The following is a 20520-nucleotide window of genomic DNA, read 5'->3' as shown; positions in this document are numbered from 1 at the left end:
CTAGCCTATAGATCATCTCAAAGATTTCTCAGAGATAAACACCTGGATTAAGTTTGCCATCTGGAGCTAAGTTTGCATGCTAACATGCAGGAAAATATTGTGAGAAACCTGATAAACTGTAATGCTGCCTTCAGCTAAGGAAGGTGGCTCCAAATTATCCCAGGAGTATGCGCACTTGTAACCCTTGGCTACCAGCAGATCAACAACATGACCAAGAGTTGTAATATTCCCAACAGCTGTTGGGAAAACAGAACTGAAACCGAGTCACTGCATCACACAAAGTTAAGTCCTCTACTAAGTCCTGGAATTATAGATTACTCTGTGTACAACATACTAGTTCCCAATTCAAGAAAATCCAACTTAAGCACGTTATTTATCATCTATCACTAATCTACAGATGGCAAAAAGTCATCTTTACTCCACATCATTTGAGTATTTACCTGCAAAACTGGAAGAGGAAAAGGCAAAGGTGAAACAGTCACAGAAGAGCACATAATTGATAAATGCAGAAGATAAGAGGATCAGTGAAGACACAATTTTCTTGTGCCAGTGCCAAAGGAAGCTTCTGGTAGCACACAAAGCTGTCCTGTTCCGCAAACGTTCCAGGGTTCCAGAAACATTAAATGCAATTCAACAAATTAAACATACATTTAAAAAACATTTCTTATCTCAGTAGAAAGAGCACTGCATCTATTTAACATGTGCTTTGATGTGGTTTCTTTCCAGAGGATTTATCGTCTTTAAATTAGCAAAACAAAACCAAAAGAGTCTTTGTAATACAAGATCTGAATTGTCAGTCACAATGCCTGCAAAACTCCATTACAGCACTTGTAAGATATAAACTGACTGCTACGTGATAAAGTTCATGCCATGATTGCATTGAATTATAGAAAGCCTGACCTTCAGACTATACCTGGACTAAAGTGGGCCAGAGCTTGTTTGCCAGTCCCTAATGCAAGCGGCATGACATGGCTCTTGTCTACGTGGTTAAATTCTTTACTCTCAGAACAAGATGAGCTCAACAATAGCATGCGCTGGAAATAGCCCTACCCCATAGAGGTTTCATATGCTTCCCATGGCTAACCACTTAAGTTGTTAGCCATTCCTAGAGATTTTTCTATCACCAGCCCCCAAATTCCTTTACTGTAATTTAAGTCTATTAATTCTAATGCCATCCCTACTTGAAAAAGAAAAAAAAATTGTTTGTTTTTCCAATTTGCAGTAGCATTTCAGATTTTTGGATATCTATCATACATGCCTTAGGTAAGATATATGCCATATCTATCTATGCCCTTAGGTCTTCTCTTTGGAGTAGTAGTTTTGGACCTCTCTGGAGTAAACTCTTCCATTGCCATTCTTTTTCAGTGTCTCCTCATGCTTTCTGAGCCACCTTCACTTTTTTCTTATCTTTTCCCTCTCCATCTTACCTAGCACCATTGGCATAGAGCCTAAACTGAAAAGCCAAAGAGCTTGTTAATGCGACTCTGTGCTTCATGTGCTGCCGACCAGCTGGGAAACCACACTCTAGGTAAAATCATAGTTCCTGTTCTCTTCTGGACTCTCTAATAATAATGTCCTCATTTTCCTGAAGTCGCAGCCCTTACAGAGATTTTATTCTAAAACATCAGAGATTATACTTGTCATGGAAAAAGGCACCATCTCTGCAGGCTTTGGACAAATACTTGGATCTGCTGGTATGTCTGTATTTCAAACACTTACTTGTGTCAGTGTGATACGTGTCAAGTGTTAATATGCACTAGTTGAACGTTACTGCTTAGCCAGCTTATTTACCCATGAATGTACTACAAATAACATGCCAAAGGATGAAAGCATATATAAAATACTCTGTTTTGTTAACTGATAATCAACAAAGCTGCCATTAAAAAGAAATATTACAGGGCTTTACATCCTAAGCAGCCAGTGTAGTGCCAGAAACCAGAAATATATGTACTACCCAATCATGGGGCTTGAGAAGAAAGACAAGAACAAAACTGCAGTATCTTGCACTAAAATAGCTGCATGTAAGCATTTATTTTCAAGGCAACACTGTTACCAAACACCCAATATAGGCTGCTGCTTTTTTTTTTTTTTTTTTTTCTCCCCTTTTTTTTTAAATTTTTAAATTGTCTAGCCAGGAAAAATTCTATAAACTGTAGGGTGAGATATCCAGGAGACACTGAGCATATATATGGACCCAAGTATTGTGTTTTGAAAGAGCTTTCAAAGCAAGAACCTATAGGAGAACATGGTTTGTGGTTAAGTAGAAAACTACCTTTAAATTCTCTAAGCATTCTGTTGCCCATCAGATACTAGAGAACAAAGTAAGAGCTGCAGGTAAATATACAGCATCTCCCAAATGGCGTATTAATTCATTAATGAATGCAGCCACATTCTTAAAGCTCAAAATCATAATTTCAGTACTGTTTACTAGGTAGTTTCTTTCTGGCTCCACAGTCAATGCTATTTCCCAGCATACTTAGAAGTCTACATGCACTACCATTATAGTCATGATATGTTCTCAGTCTGAGCAATCCATCATGGATGCAAAAACCAAATCTGAAACACAGAAATATGCATGTCTGAAAAATGCTATCAAGACTTGCAAGGCATTCTTAACTAAAGACATACTGAGGGCTACTGTACGAAAAGAGCAGCTTCTGAAGGAAAAGCTTGACTGATTATCTGAGATCAAGACATCACATGAAAAGTTCAAGAAATTTGGTAAAGTTAATATAAAAGAAGGAGGAAAAAAATGAAACCACCAGTTTTCTAAATGAAGCTTTCTATTAGACATGTTAATAAACCTATTGGAAAATATGCTGTGCTGCAGATTTTGTGTCTTCTGGCATTTGTCCAAGTTTAGAGAAAACATTAAATATTTTCACAAGTATAATTCTTACATATTTGGATGTGCTCTTTTTTACTGCCACTGATAAAAACAGAATATGTTTTTGAATATATTTTTCCTGTTTCTTTTTTATATATTTCATTTAAAATGCTCTTCATTTGTGACAAGAAAAAAAAAAAATCCCCAAATTAAAAGAGGGTTTGGGATACTTCTCCCTTACTTGTCACCCTCAGTAAAGTCTTTCAGGCTGCATTCTACCTTCAGCTGCATTTGTGCAACACTTGGTCCAACACACTGATATTTAGTAATTTCAGACCCAGGAGAGAATCTGATCCTTACTACTGTGAACCAAAGAGTTTTTTGGGTTTTTGGTGGGGTTGGTTGTTGTTGTTTTGTTGGTTGGTTGTTTTTTTTTTTGACTAAAACAAGTACTTCCCCTGAACACATACAAGTTTTCAGAAATAGAATCCTTATTATTAAATTTTTAGGTAGTTAGCTAAAGGCTTAGTATGTGAAAGATGTAAACAAGAAGCGCATCAACATTACTTTTAACATGAGCATTACTTTCATTACTTTGGTGTGGGATGTATATCTACAATCATCAAATAAAATCAGAGGCAGCTACACTGTACTTATCAACTGCCCAGGATCAGGGTCCGAACAGTCGCAGCCAAACTGGTGCACCAGGGTTACCTGATTTGTACAGTACTGGAATAGTCAAAGTATGTAACTCATTGCCAGTTTACAGACTTTAACTGGAGATATTGCATTGAGTAGCTATTGGGTTTTTTTCCACATTGATCTTTGTAGTTTGGCAGGGGGGAGGGGGGGAACCCCACACTTAAAAACAGATGGAAAACCCCCAGAAACATGAGGTGAAGCATGTGCTCCAAGCAGACCTATCTAGAATGCAATGTGAACAAAGCAACTGTTAAATGCCTACAAGTTAAGTTTTATGAATTCTTCCATTTTAGTTGAGTTATAAACAATTTGAGAAATAAACTGCTTCCTAATCCACAACATATGAAAACAAATGTTAAAATACACTTTCAAGTAGGTGATAAAACTTAATGCTTCACCATCAGAAAGCTACCGGCTTTTAAGTATATAAAAAGCTATTCCAAATAACATTATGACTGAAAGACAATCAAGGCAAAAAACCATAGAACTTTGAGTCAGTCAGCCTCCAAACTTGTTTTCTTACTATTTGTCAAGTTCATTATTTAAACATAAGATTGTTTTCTTAATTTAATATACATACTTATACAATGGCTTAAATTAAGGCATAATCCAGCTGACTGAAGTAAAATGTCCTGTGGATTTTTATTAGTAATAATTGGTTCAGATTACTGCTGGCAAAAGTAATGTAGTCCATTAAAGAGGAGATTGAAAAACAGATCTCTTTAGTACTACTATCTTCCATTAGGGTGATTTGTAAATTAAATGTAGTGCAGGCCTTTGGACTCGGGAAGCCTTTCAAGAAACTCACCATTAAATCAATTTATCAGACAGGGCGAGGCTTTAAGCAGAAGCTGGTAAAACTCTGAAGCCATAGTGTGGTTTTACAGAAAACCTTTCACATTCTAGAGAAAGAATATTATCCATACAACATGAAACAGATAAGAACAGAAGTTATCATCCAAAAAGTACAGGGCAAACTTTTGGAAGACCTAGCCAAAAAGACAATGGCTGAAATTTAACAGACGGACATTAAAGGAGAGCCCTTCAGAATCCAACTCAACGTGCCAGCTGGTGACTCTTAATTTAAAAGCATTGCCTCTGATCGTGTCACTATGATGATACTTTTGTAAATGACACTTCGGGCTCTCAAATACTCTGAAGAGTATTTCTTCTATACAATTTGGAATCATATTCTAGGATCCTAGAATACTTCCGTGTTCTATTTAAGTTTTAATGTGAGGTGTTTGAGGCTTTCTGGGATTGCAATTTAAGTGTAGAACAGACACCTTTGATAAAGCCAAATGTTCTTAGATAGAATAAATAATACGCAAATCATATCATCCCTCTCTGTGTACTAAAGTTGATGCATAAAAGACTCAATCATGTTATACAGGAAAACATACAATTTCAGGGATATAAAGTAAGATCAGCTGCACCCCAAAAAGTTTTAAATTCACAAATTTAGTCCATCACAATGTCATGTAGCAAGAGGTGCAAAATAATAGGCTAAATCACAGCCTCCTTCCAGAACCTGACAAGCCATGCTTTGGCTACTCTTGGGACAAAGACAAAACATGACTGAGGCAGTTGATTAGTTACTGAGCAGCAAGTAGCTTTAAATCACACCTTACTATAGCACCATATGTGCTCCATTGGGAATGACAACACCAGATTATTTTCTTCAGAATTAGAAATTGCAATTATATTCCTTAAACAAACAACAAGTAGAAGCTCAAAACCCCAAACATATGAACTTTTACTGCTTTACTTTAATATTTTCCCCATGAAAATACTGCCTATTAAGCTTAGTATAGTGCTACTACCTATTTTCTTACCTATTTGGCTTGTATTTTATTCTAAAACATTAAACATTCTTAATATGCTTTTGCTTCCAGACAGTGTTCTGTGACAAACACTGTTTATTTTCAGAGACAGCCCCTAGAGTTCATACGAGTGCTTAGAAAGCTTCCTGTAGCTCCATTCATCCTCCCTTTTAAACTAGACTAGTAGCCAACTCAGGTACCTGGAAATAAAGACAAAAAAAAAGTTAAGAGATGCATTTAATGCACCACGGTAGTATAAATCCTTTCAGAGGCTGGTAATTTAACCATTCTCTGCATTTCCTGAATGTCAGTTTATACTAAAGCATTCCCTTGTATCAATGGCTTTGACAAGTAGGGAAAAGTAAAGTAAAAGGTGACAATAGGGGAAGTGCTAAAAAAAACTATCATGTTTCTCTCAGCTAAGCATTGTAACAGACTTGTTCAATGCTTTTCCTCCATGTTAACCTATGCTATGCTAAAGCAGCAAAATAGCCACACAAGCAGAGTACTGTGTAAATAAAGACTCTTAATACTACCCTGGTATAATGAAAATGGAACGGTCCAAGGCATTCACTAATGAAATGATCATTGAAATCCATACATCAAAACCCTTGTAGAGCACCATATTTCAGAAAGATGTTTGAAATGTATAGCTGTACCGAAGCTGGAGGCAGAACATTCGTTGTTGGATTTGATGATCAGACTCCCAGTGAGGTTCCTCAACGAACGCAAACACTACTAAACCAGTCCTAAATACATACTGGTTTTATATGGATATGTTTGTGAGGGAAAATAAGGAGTTCTTATCATTTACTCCAGCTGGTTTTGCTCTGCATTTAGGCATTTGCTTTCATGGTTGTTCTTATTCTGACCAGCTGGTTCCTCACTCTGTGCAACAGAAATTTCTGACCGGTCCATCTTTGTGTTGGTATCAGCCAGCTCCTCTGCAGCTGAGGTGGGGCCATGCAGCTCTTTCACATGGAGGGTAGGATTGGTCATTTGCTCTGTGTCTCGTTGAGAGGCTGGTACATTGCTATCTTTGGGAAGCTCAGGGCAGTTGACCGGAGCTATCACCAAGGGAGGCTGAGGTAGGTCTTTCTGTAAATGGAAGATCACAGTCAGAATGATGGAAAGCAGAAATTACTGTGTCCAGTTATCAGGAGTGATGGCCATACAAGATGAAGATTAAAGGTCCATCATCTCCATTATCATTCTCCAGTAGTGGACACACACACACACACAGTTATCCTGTCTTTGTGTTTCACAGTACACAAGGGGATTTTTCTTCCAGAAATGTGTTTAATTGCTTTCTGCCTTATCGTTCCTTGGTGATTTCAGATGCGCTCTGCTGATGACACAGGAACAGGCAAACAGCAGCACTTTGGTACTTCGTCATTCTCTGGTTTTGCCCACCTTTACTATCAGTGTACAACAACTGACAACTTTTTCCATCACATTTCAGATGATCTCAAATATTTTTCCAACCATTAAATTCAGTTCTCTAGAGGAAAGTTATGAAGGTTACCACAAATAGTTGAATAACAAAATAAAACTCACTGGGGGGAACCTCTAGCTTGATAGATTTGCCCTTCAAGTAATTATTCAAAATCTATAATAATGCATCACGATAGAAATTATTATTTTTGGAATCAAATTAATTTCACTTTACCACAGTGAAACAAAGTGATAATTTACTATATTGAACTAGATTTCTACTTTCATAAGCAGTAGGTTATGAAAAAATACGAAGAAAAGTATTTTAAGGATATATTTTATATAATATTATAAAACATTATATTTTATGTAATATTTTAATATTTTACTCATAATAATAACAACAACAACAACTTTCAACAGAGATCAAATGAGTAAAATTATGGCAGAATCAAGAAAGATAGGCAAGGTCTACTTTACTTTTCACTAGCCAGTTTAAGTGGCCATAAACATTAAAAAAAGAAAACCTTACTGAGGCAAAAAAAGTATGTAAAAAAGCAAACAATCAAGCAAAACAAAAATCTTTGGTTTTGTTTGATAATACTGCAATATTTTACTCAACTTTAATTCTAGTTAGGTTTTTATAATATTAGTATTTCTTGAAGACACTCATATCAAACTGGTATTCACCGCAAAGCCGCTGCCCGTCCAGAACATTGCAAGCTCCCTTCTCCAAAGAGCCACAGCTAAGCTTGTGAGAAGAGTACAGGGCACCAAGTAGAGAAGAGCGGGCTGGCCCATCTGCATCAATGCCAAGGCAACAAAGGTCACAAGAAGGCCTATGCCATATGCTGGAAGGAAACAAAACCAGCAAAAACCAGTTATTCAGATACAGTTCTGCTCAAGAACAACTAAATAATTAGCTAGATGAGCATTCTAACAGGAACTTTTTTCAAGTAATATGTAAAACAACATCTCCAGAATTTTTTCAGGCCTCTTTAGACACAAGTATTATATACACAATGTAAACTTGGAATACTGCTTTACTTAACAGAGATACTACAATCTTTCTATTGATAATAACATGTTGTGAAAGTAGTGTGATCGGTCTAGTCCATACTGTGCAATTAAATCATTACCTTAAGCAGTTTGAGAAAGGCAAAATAAACAAGTGAAATATTGTGCCTCATATTGTATTTATGAATTCAACAGATACAGACAATTATTTTGACCATTATAACATGTGCTTCTTGTTTGACTTGGCTTTGGCTGTTTCTTACTATCCTGCAACACCACTAAAAAAAAACCCAAACAAGGCAGCTGTATGTTATAATTTGTTATTACTTTCTATTTAATTTCTGCATATATTCTGCAAAAATTATTAGGTAGGACAGAAGCAGCTAGGATTTCATATTGTAATTATTTTCAGTTACATTTTCAGAACAATGAAGCTAAATCCAACTGATTTTTATTCAGGAACCAGATGAAGAAAGATATTGAGGTGCTGGAGCACATCCGAAGAGCAATGAAGCTGAAGAAGGGTCTAGAGAATAAGTATTATGAGGAGCGGCTGAGGGAACTGGGGCTGTTTAGCCTGGAGAAAAGGAGGCTGAGGGGAGACCTTATTGCCCTCTAGAATTACCTGAAAGGAGGTTGTAGTGAGGTGGGGTCTCTTTTCCCAAGTAAAAAATGATAGGACGAGAGGAAATGGCCTCAAGTTGCGCCAGGGGAGGTTTAGATTGGATATTAAGAAAAATTTCTTCACTGAAAGGGTTGTCAAGCATTGGAACAGGCTGCCCAGGGAAGTGGGTGAGTCACCATCCCTGGAGGGCTTTAAAAGATGTGGTGCTTAGGGACATGGTGTAGTGGTGGACTTGGCAGTGTTAGGTTTATGGTTGGACTCGATGATCTTAAGGGTCTTTTCCAACCTAAATGATTCTATGATTAGGACACTCAATAAATTTTTACAGTTCTTCAATTCTTTTTTTCAGGGCACATTATGTTATTAGTGAAAGTTCCTTATATCTAGTTGAAATATTTCTTCTTGTGACTTAAGTCCATTGCCACCCATCTTATCCCTGCGCACCTGTATGAAAAAATTGTGTGTCTTCTCTGCACCCTCACATTAGGTAGCTGTGGACAGCAACAGAATCTCCTCTTTGCCTTCTCTTCTTTTAAAATCATGCATTCCAGCCCTCAGCCATCTTAATGGCCTCCACTGGATTTACTCCAGTATGTCAATGTCTGTCTTGCACCAGGGATCCCCAAGCTAGACACAGTATTCCAGACTCAGTCTTAACTGCCAGATTGAGGGAAATAATCACTTCTCTCATACTGCTGACTCAATCTTGCTAACACAGCCCTGTATGTAGTTAGTTTTCATTGCTGCAATAGTACACTGCCATCTCTTCATTGATACATTTTATCAATTTCTGTAAACATGTTTTGAAAGTACCAGGTAAGACAACAGTTTCATTTAAGTATATATGAGAGGAAATTATTTAAGATTTGGTACATTGAAATAAAAGCATCTCTCTAACCTTGCTGTAAGTGTCCAAGAACCTAGCTATTTTTTCAAAAGAATTTCTAAAGCAGTTTTTCATTAAAATTTTTCATGACATTAACTGCAAGCATCTTAAGTCTGTGCTAGCATAAATACTTTGTAACAAAGCCAACAGAAATCTGCAAGATCCTACTTGTCAACCGTCTTTAAGTCCATGCCATGTAACTCTGTGGATTCTACAAACTAAAGAAGAAAACTAATTTGGAGGTGTTGCAGCCATCATAATGTAATTTGTTGTATCATAGGTCACGGATTTTTAGAATACACAAAAAGTTAAGAACAAAGTCAAAGGAAGATATCCCTGAACCTGAATTCTCATACGCAATAAACTCAAACATTCATAAATCAAGAAACCAGAATGAGTAGCTAAGCATGTAAGGGTTATAGTGAGACAAACCACTGTAACAAGAAGCTCCCCTTATATACAGCAGACAAAACAGCTTAGGAAAATGACATTAGATAACTTGGCGATGCAAGCTCTAGCCTCGAAAGCACTTTGCTAAAATATTTCTGTTTAATAACAAAAGGAGGAGAAGAATAAAAAAACCAAACTAGGTAATATGAGATTGATGGAATGCTTTTAAAGGGAGCAACTCCTGTAGTTATTGTGTTCAAGTGTTACTGTTATACATACCTATTGTGCAAGCTACAAAATAGACTCTGGATGACTGCACCTGAATATCAAATCTATGGCAATAAGCTACCAGTAAGCCTAGGAAAGAAAAGAAAAATTACAACATGCTTTCAACCCATTCACGTATTAAGATACACAAAACTATCAAATTATCTAGAAACTTTTAAGATTTTTTTTTTTCAACACTTGGGCACCCCGGTGTTTAAGTACTATGACAGCATCATTCAGGAGGCTGCACAGCTTACAAAACAGTTATATGATAACACAAGCCCAGTACAACAGAAGCATTCTAATAATAAAATTAACATCTACAAATACACAGATCCTAGATACAAAATGTCATCCCATCCCTAATAAACAGTTGTAAAAATACAGTGTTCACAACAAGAATAAGGGTAAGTTCATCCCTTCCAGCTCCTGGTAAAGACAGTAGAAACTTATGGTTAATGACAATACCTATTATAGGTTGAGAGGGGAGTGGACATGGATGGGGATGACAGTTCATATTTCCCAAAACACAGGAAAATAAATAAATGATTTCTCAGAAGAAATCTGAAAGCCAAAAGATACATACTTGTTTTCACCTACAGTGGTGCCAGGCATACTTCTCCATAATATCTAAAGTCAAATTTGAGAGAAGGTGTGGTAGAAACACTGGATGTTGTGTGACTAACAAAATTATGAAGTTTTGAGTGGTCAGGTATGTGTGTACTCAAATAATGTACAAACAGACAAATAATTTCCTCTATTACCACACTATTAAGATGTTTCATATTATAAAATTAGTTGCTAAATCAACTCTTGAGATTTCTCTACATTTCTTGACATCACTGCATGTGAAACTGAACCATAAGATTAACGTGCATTTAATTTCTTATGGAAAAAGTGAATAGTGCAGAAAAAAAGAACATAGAAGATACACTTACAAATTTATCAGGTTTATAGAAGTCAAATCAAACTTCCCACTTGAAGCAGAAGTACAAGAGGAATAAACTAATATGACAGTGCAACAAGTAAAATTTTTAACATGCTAAACAAGAAATACCTGGAACTAGAATGTCGCCAAATCCTAGGAGAGAAAAAGGCCTGTCACACAGAGCCAACGGGGAGGAGTTCAGTCGTGGAACCTTCAAAACCATTGGGAGCTTGGAATGAGAGACACATATGCCTTATGACAAGCTGTTTTCTCTACATACTGACACCATCTACCAGAACTTGTTCCTGTTGTTCTGAAACTGCAGACTTCAAATAGAGCAAATGTATCCTTTTTCACATTATAGATCCTTATGTTTAAAATCTTTTATTAACATTACTGACAACTAACAAAACATATTTAAGATAGGAGTGATGAAATACTTTCTAAAAACGAACAGCCAAGACAAGTCCGCATGACACACATCTCAAAACACTATATTAATTTCAAAGTCCTCACATGCAATAGGGTATCAACTCTGCTTTAACTGCAGGAACGTAAAAAATCTAGGTAAGCTGCCATATGCATAAGAAATTACCATTTATATTTCATTCTTCTGGTTGCAATGAAAGTCTCAAAAGAGTAAAGACTTGATTAATTTTAAAAAGTGATTTTTCAAATCACTTTAAATACTTTTTTTTCCCAAGTGTTCCTATTTATTACACGATTTGCAGTGTTGAGGCACAGTACAGCAAGGTTAATTGCAAACGTATTCTCTTTAATACAGTACATTAAAGAAACTTTATTTTCTTTTTTTTTTTTTTCTTATGTTAGTGCCAGAATAATTTTATCTACTTATACTATCATTATTGTTCTATACAATTCATTCTGTGCATAAAACTGAAACTAAAGGGGTACTAACGGGGTACAAGAAGACAAGAACGTAAGAAGTTAAAGAAATTAGTATGGATTGTATGGATTGATCCACTCGTAGTTCATCCAGCAAACAACTATTTTCTTTACTATATTTTCCCATGCAACAGTATTACATTCATTGCTGAAAAGAGACCCAACATCCTTAAATTAATGAAACCAGTTTTCCTACAGATTAATTTCTCATTTGTTTTGCACGCTGTATCTCACTATCTCCTACTTCTCACATACTTTCCTCCCCAAGTAATAGCCACATCATGTTGTACAGCTCTGTGCATGCAGCTGGCTGCTGTCAAACGGTACAGAACCACTGAATACTGACTTCTGTTTTCTGTCTCCAATTCATGTTTCTCTCCTTTGCCTATAGCCTCAGCTTTTTATAAAGCAATTATCAAAACAGGAGAGGAGGGGGAAGAGACAGACTGATCGTATAAGTTTTATCTCTTTAGGTAAAAATGGATACGCTTCATTAGCAGTAAGTTATATTTACCAATGTGGTCACATGTTTTTGTGAAGTTGAGCTAACCAGCTTCCTTATACTGAAACCCTTTTAAAGCAAGATAAAGGAAGACCAAAGCTGTTGTGATGAACCACTAAAAGTCTGCTTTGCCCCCTGTGGTGTAGATTTCCAGAGAGCTCCAGAGTGCTTATTTCCACATTAAATTCTTTTCAGACTGGCAACTCCATTTCAGTTTTGTGGTCTTTGAATTTTAGAGAAGTTGAAAGTGTAATAGCTGGAAGTTAGTGCCATATTTTCAGACTACATACAGTACCTTTTCATGAGTGGCAGAATCAGATGGGCCTGCAGCCACCTCCACCATTATGCTCTCCCCAGTCTAAAGAAAAAAGGGGAAAATTGTAAATCAGCACGTCACTCAGCAGGTCTGGGATCATTTAGGAACACACAGAGAAACAGGTCATTACACTTTTTTCTGTGAACAGCAGGCACTAGAGAAGTACTTTACTTACCTTTGTTAAAAAAGGTGTGATAAATACAAAGAATACATCATACACAAAAAGAACCAGGAGGAGCAAGGTACAACCCTGAAGGAAGAGACAAGATACTTGGTATTTACATACTACGCATTAGTAAACAGCAAAGAATTAATAATTAGCAACGTAAGACTATTCAAAGCAAAAACTAACAAGGACTAAAACAAGTCACCCACATTATTTTTCTTAATTCCTAAATGGAATTCCTTAATGGAATTTTTAGCTGGAGGAAGTGGGTCTCGCACGCACCATATAAAAGAAAGTAATTCTTATATACAAAATTACATGTTAGTCCCTAAAGTTCTTTATCTTGTAAAATCTGGAGATGGTGCCATTTCAATTTGTTAGGAAATATTAAGAAGGTCTGCATTTTCTCTGGAGGATGCTAAGCATAGCTTGAAACAGTATCCACATTACTTTGGCCAATCTGCACAGGGAAACAAATTTATAGGTGAAGATAACTTGAACAGAGTTTGAAGAGCTGCCTAAGGAGCAACTAAATGACTAATACTGATTTTTATTTTAGAATACTGAATAAGTTCTGGAAGATTTGAAAAAACATCAGAATGAGGCATCAATTGTGTGTCAAATTTGGGGGGGGGGGACCCCAAACACCAAACAAACCAAAAAACCCCACAAGCGAGTGTGGTGTGTGATTTACTAGTAGTCAACACTCTACAGAACTTCAAGTTACAAAACACCCTGCATAACAATCACATGCCACTTATTGGTCTACATTATACTCATTACATCACTCTTTTCCAAGCTACGTATGAATGGAAGTGCATTTCCAAGCCAATGTACATAAGTAGCTCCTCTGTTCAACTAAATACAGGCAAACATCCTCTTCTTACATCTGTTTAACTTTCATACCTTAAACGTAGGCAGGCGAATTGTTTTCAACATGTAAAGACAGAAAGCAATTCCTAAAGCATCTTGCAGAACCCAGGCCCACCTAAAGAAAGAGGAGAGTAACATTTTTTGCAGGAAACAGTAAGAAAGCCAGACCAAGCCTCACTAAGGACCTGCTTGGGACAAAAAACTTTATTAGAAGTACTTGTTTGAAATCAACATTGTTGTCAGCACAGATTTGCAAATGGGAAGTTGTGCTTGATAAACCTGATAACCTTCTGCAATGAAATGATTGGTTTGGTAGATGAGGGAAGAGCAGTGGAGATACCTAGACTTCAGTAAGGCTTTCCACTGACAATATCCCATAAGATCCTCATAGAGAAACTGATGAAGTATAGGCTGCATGAGCAGACAGTGAGGTGGATTGAAAACTGGCTGAATAAGGTCAGTGGGTACCAAAATGGGAAGTGCTGGGGTCCTTTGGCCTGTTGTGTATACGTACACCCTTGTGTGCTGAGGGAAGCCTACAGTTGGGGCTGTTTCTTGATTGTGTTTTGCAAGTTAGGTATGGAAGTACCAAGGCTCTTTGCTTTACTCTCGATTGCTAGGATCAAACAGAAGTAGGATTAGAGATACAAAACACTAAGGTTTCCCTAAAATCGCTACGGTCTAGATGAGAGATTATGCTGTTGTGATCAATACCGAGCACTTGCTGAGGGAGCTTTGTGCAGGGGGACATTCAGGTCCGCTCCAGCTTTGAGGGAGAAAATGGATTTCCTAGTCCTAAATATCCCAGGTTGGAATAGCTCTATAGTACTTCTGTACTCGTCAGTCTGACACTTATTTCTCTAAAAGGTGTTTCAGAGTTGATGCTTCCTGGATTTATGAGTTCTGTCAGTGAATGATCCACAGCCTTAACACAGAAAATGGACCCCACAAAGGCAATAACACGCATTCAAAGCAGAAGCAAGACATCTTTGGTACCATAAGCAGAAACACAAGCCAGCATTTCAGATCCAACACAGAATCCCTGATAGAGGGACCAAGAAGACGAACACATATATATATGGGGAAATTGGAGCATCTGGGAGTGAGGTAAGGGTTTTAAAAAAAAAAAAAAAAAAAGATATCTCTAACAAAAATGGTAAGAAGAAGATGCTATAATTAGGTACCACAGCAATACTGGACACAGAGAATTATTTACTCATACCAGACAGTTGAGAGAAACTAAAGATCTGACAATCTTCTCAGCTATTATTCGCTCTGAGCAAATGCACATGCAGACCATCACCTGAAGAAGTTCGTTAGACAACTTGTGTCCAACTTTCCACACCACTTCTGAAGAACTGCCTTAAGCCAAAGACATCAGAATATGGACTGGGACTCAGAGAAATTCAAGCTTAACAAGAGACAGTTTTCTGTAACTTAAACCAACAAGACAAAGATGAAGTATGTAAGGAATAACTAAGGAACAACAAGAATTTCTACCCAAGTCTCTAGTTTCTTTCCTGTCCCTCCTAAATTCTGGATAAGTTTAGGCTTCTACAGATGTCAGTTACTTATACTGTACAGCATATTACAATTTCTAGCACAGAAACTAAAATATACACTTACTGATCTTCGTTTCTGAAGATTCCCCAGACTACGCTGACAGAGATAGAAAATACCGCCAATAGCAACATCCGGACCTGTGGACGCTTGTGAAAATAAGGCAAGTTGTTGTCTGGGATTCTGAAAACAAAACACACCAAAGCTACAGTTGTCTATGTAGTTACCCTCCTCCTTTATAAACATTTTGAAGTATGAAACCACCTTGTAAATCCCACGCCTACCAAACATTATAAAAAATTAATTTTGCCTATTGAAAATTTAGAAGTTGCCACATACCTACACTTTCCCAATGGGAATCTTCTTACAAAGGGAGACAGACAACTGTAAATACCAATTGAGGCAGCCAGGCAGAATATTCCTATGATAACATAGACTGAGAAAGAAAAAGTACTAAGTCCAAGCAGGATAAGGTAAGAGATGCTTTTTTTCATATCCTGGCTGAATAAAGATCAGACAATCAAAAAGCCTGAATGAGAAATAAGGCTTACGTTTCAACAGTGAAAGTTAAATTCAGAGAATTCAAATGATTTTGATTAGGTTTATGCTCTTTAAGTATCTAATTCTAGCTCATTTTACACAGGTGTACTTTATGCAATAGCTACTTCAACAAATCAAAACCTATTTAGGTTCAGTAGAAACTTATCATCTTTATAAAGATAAAAAAAATTGATCCTGGATCCCATAACTTAACTTCAAATGGAACAACAACAGAAAGATGAGTATAGGTTTAAGAACACCTTTGACAAAAATAAAAGGTAAAAGACATTAGGTCTCTATCTACTTAACAGGCTTTAACATTTGAAGGAAGCTCTATGATCACCTAATGCAACCTCACTATAGGTATAGAAATCTACTCTGGGTTTTCTTACAGGGTTTTAAATCATATTGGGATGAAGAAACATGGCAAAAGACAGCCATTTCATAATTATTTTCCCAGTAAAAATGTTCTTTAAACAACGGCAGCCTTGTGTTATTAAAGATGTATCAATAAAAATACAACTTTAAAAGTACCTAATTGGTCATAGAAGAAATAAAGGAGGACCAGCATTGAGCAGCACATCACTACAAATACACAGATCATTATTGGAGTCACATCAACTGTTTCATCATCATGTTTCTCTGCCCCATCATCACGTTTGTGCTTCATGTATCGCCTGAAAGAGTAACATGGCTATAATCAGTCCATTCCTTCTGCAACAAAATATAAAAAGGGCACTGAATCTTCAGCGAGAACTACATGGGGTTGGAAAACATGACACGACACCGATGCCTGCATTGATTTCCACTCAAGTCAGCAGAACTCCACATTTTATATGGATGTATGAACATCAGATATAACACAATGCATAAAACAGTAATATCAAGAGTACTATTTTTCATTTACTAACAACTCAAGAGAAGCCTGAAAATTACTGCAGAATAATTTGCTGACTTCAGAAGAAATCCTAAAGTCAGGTTGTGTATATAAAGTAAATGTTAGAAGTAAGTGTGGCACAGACGACCTCCGCCCCCCAACTCCACTTACTGGCAAAAAGTAACCACAAAATTTCAATAAAAGATTCACAATAAACATAGTATATGTTAGCCATGCACTCTACTAGTAAAAACAATTTAAATTATTTTTTTACAAAAGATTTTTATGGTGAATTTTTGCAAAAGCCCAAATAGGAAGCCTATTACTATCCAATCTTCCTTCTGAGCTTTTCAAATGTTTGGCTTTTTGACAAGGCAAAATACTAAAATACTCTACATGAAATTTATACTCAATAATTTCATACAGTGACAAAGCCAATACAAGGCTCAGGGCCTTTCAAGTGGCACATCAGCATTTTCCCATTCTGGTTATATAGACAGTCTCCAAACCTCATTAGCAGAACTACCAGGTGATCTTTAGATAAACACCATGGTTTTTTTTCTGTGAAAAATACAAGAAAACTGAAATACTACATTCCAGTTACTCACTTTTTCACGTCTCTGCTTCCTGCCCAGTAGCCTCCAATTGCAACTGTCCCCACAGCCATGACAAATATAATCACCATGTTATAGTCTAGCACAGGCTCATTTGGTGCATACATCGCCCCTTTCACTGAGCTGCCGAAACTCTGCGGAGGTAAGTACAAGTTACTTCATGAGTACAACTCTCTATACATTCAAAGCTCCTAAGATGGACTTCAAATACTGTTGAGCAATGACTCATTTAAATGAGATAATATGAATCAGAGCATTTAGTATCAAGTTTACCTTGCCAATATCTAACATATCAGTATAGCTGAGAAGAGCCACAGGAATATCAATTTCTTCATATTGACTCCTGTTACCCCCTGGAGGAACCTGAAAGACAGTTCACACCAGGTAAGAATATATTCATTTCTGCAAATACTTCTACTACTTCAAAAGGGTTAAAGTTGCAAGTTCTGTTTCTGTTAATTTGGAAAATATTGTAGAAAAGAACATGATGATAGCAAAAAATCAAAGCTAAAACGTATGCCTGTTTCCAGTAAAACGTAAGTCATTAAAGACTGTAACAGCAAAATGCAGCAACCAAACTTCAAGCAGTATCTTTTGCACATCAGGGTCATGGTTTTATGACTGATGTGTGCCTCTAGTACTGACTACAGCATTCAAAACTAATTTTACAAAACATACACTGGTGATGCTTCAGCTGAATCTAAAGCACTAGATTCACTGTGCTCTAGATCTCACTGAAGGTAGCAATATGAGTCAAGAAATCAACCTCCTTCTTTGATTCCAGTATTTCATAAGGATAATTCTGAGCCCTTGACTTGAATGTTACATGAGCTCTATGCAGCACTTCCTACTTAAATGAGTACCTCCTCTTGTTTCATTAATTCTTCCTTCAGCTGTATTATCTCCACACATAGCTATGCAATGTACGTACACGCATAAACACACACACATAGAATTTCTTTTAAAGAGGAGCATTAAATACCAGCAATAAGCACTGAAAACAAGACAATATCTAACATCAGAGGAGTATCAGCAATATAGAAAGACAGAAAGAGACTTACCAGTCTCTCTCTACTAACAATGAGCAGCCCACGAGCTCCATTTATCTGAGCAAGCCTCACTTTTTCATAGAAGGTGCAATTCCCTCGCATCACCATGGGGATTTGATTATTAAATCCCCCATCAGGCACATCAGAAGGAGAACACAAAACAGATGCTGTCTGATCCTGCAATTGCAAAAGTGACTGAAAAGAAAGAAATTAGTTGAATATATATATTATAAAATAAAATTATAAAAGAAGTCAAGAGCAGAAACCACAGAGTTTCTAAAGGGTAATTTAGAACTTTCAAGTAATGGAGTGATAGAGTATTCTCAGAGAAACTTGAAAGCTGAAACAGTGCTGCCCTCTCTATTATATAGGGTCCTGCCTTGCTTCACCTTATTGTACAGAATTCTGCTGGTAATAAAAGTTGGGTTATGATCTGCACTTGCATTTGTTTTCTTCAGCACTGTTGCTGTTCTGATGCACGCATCCAGGATGTAGGAGGAGTACAGCAAAGTGTTATAATTGCTAGGGTGGCACAGAATGGCAGGCTGAGATGATGTAGGGTATGAACAGCTAGAAACACAAACACAGGCTGGGGTGAAGTACAACAGCATAGACAACAATAAACTTCCATTTTGAAACCAGCCATATCCAGTTAGCTGAGATTTTGGATCCTAAGCACCTGGATACTGGATTCTAAGCTGCTTCTCCCACTGCTTGCAATTCAGAGATGTTGTAGGCCTGCCCCAGTTCCTTAGTTTTGGCCCTCCTCAGACCCAAAGACATCTACTCTGGTATGTTTACACAGGAACAGCCCAAAGACACTTGAAGGTTTTAGAAATAACATCAGCACAAATTGTTCCTTGCAAAACCTAAACAACAACGACCTCTTCGCCCAGTTCTATTTGCAAGTCACCTGAAAAATGCAATTATCTACCAAATAACTGATTCTTAGTGTGAGCTGTGCTAACAGATGCAGGTTACAGCCCCACTGTTACTAGGAGTTGAGCTGTTAGGTTTGAGAAGTGTCAGGGTGAAGTTTTAACTTGAAAAGCTGACACATGTAACACTTTGTATTAGAAATCCACGGGTACGTGATACAATCCCAAATACCAGTATAACTGACTCTACTGTTTTACGAGGGAAAGGTAAGGGTCAAGCTGTTAGTAGCTCCAAGCTTATTTAGAAAACTGCTGTCTCCAACCTGGCTCCTACTTTAGAGACAGTAAAATGTCTCTACACACACTTCCTGGTTGTCCAGGTTTCAGGAAAGCTTACCAGCTCTATCAGAACACAAAACAAATGCAGAGTGAGCTCAGGCTGGTGCACTGCATCACCTCAGTTAATAAATGGTACTGCTGGAGGACTGGAGAGAAGGAGGGAGAATGTGAAAGAAGGAAAAAGCAGAGGGAGAGCTGAGGAAGGAAACAGGGATAGGCAAGGGATATAGCATAGGCAACCCAAGTGCTCTATGGAAGGCAGGTCAGAACCTGTTGAGTGCTTCAGTTTCAGTTCAGTGCAAGCTATTCTGGACCACGTTAGCTCCTGCAGAGCTACTGAAAATGTCTCCAGTGAATTTTTATGAGACTGGTTGAAACAAGATGTCTAGAGTACGGTCACCAGCTCTCACAAATCCTAGAGTCTAGAATGCAGGAGACTGCCTGGATCCAGTCGGAGGAGACTCTAAGCCTCTCAAACCAGCTTTATGCACTTCTGCGTTCCCACTTCTGCTATTGAAGCAAAGGGATACAGCGCAGGTCAGGTCAAGTGCAAGAGTTTATTAGCTGGGTCTACACAAGGCAAAGGCAGCTGCAGCATCTGAGCTATTTACGTATCTAGGGAGTAATCTGCAGTTGCGATAAACCCACCATGGGTAATTAAGGCTTGATTATACATTGATAAGGAACACTAATAATTCTGTGTAGCACTCAACTGGTAGATTAAGGAATACAATGAATAAAATGAACAGAGTATCAGTCAACTACTCCACATCTTCCCCAATTAGTAGCTCATTCAAAGTGCATTTGCTGACCTCATCATTCAGTAACAGTAACTTTTTCTCACGGAAGAGAGTGAAGAATTGAACTCAACTGTCAGCTCATAGGGCTTTGGATAATGCAGCTGTCCTGGTTTTGGCTGGGATAGTTAACTTTCCTTTCTGGTGGCTGGGGGGGTGTGTGTTTTGGGTTTCATATGAGAGGAGCATTGATGGCCCACTGAT

The 20520-nt window shown here is 37.4% G+C and overlaps 1 protein-coding gene across 1 annotated transcript; it reads right to left on the bottom strand.

Moving 5' to 3' along the window:
• Positions 1–5289: 5289 nt before the first annotated feature.
• Positions 5290–18497, bottom strand: LOC104070027 (signal peptide peptidase-like 2B; the record flags this gene model as incomplete). The annotated part of the gene is made up of 13 exons (XM_009576573.1): positions 5290–6450; positions 7477–7637; positions 9984–10061; positions 11029–11128; positions 12603–12665; positions 12799–12873; positions 13696–13777; positions 15289–15405; positions 15562–15658; positions 16297–16439; positions 17248–17387; positions 17527–17616; positions 18315–18497. Coding segments are annotated over 13 exons (1617 nt in total), but the record flags the coding sequence as incomplete, so codon positions are not given.
• Between the last annotated feature and the right edge of the window lie 2023 nt (positions 18498–20520).

The sequence above is a fragment of the Fulmarus glacialis genome, unplaced genomic scaffold (assembly GCF_000690835.1).
Source record: "Fulmarus glacialis isolate BGI_N327 unplaced genomic scaffold, ASM69083v1 scaffold10124, whole genome shotgun sequence".
In the NCBI taxonomy this organism is placed as follows: Eukaryota; Metazoa; Chordata; class Aves; order Procellariiformes; family Procellariidae; genus Fulmarus; species Fulmarus glacialis.
The sequence above is the reverse complement of the archived record's forward strand: the minus strand, read 5'-3'. Positions and strand labels throughout refer to the sequence as shown.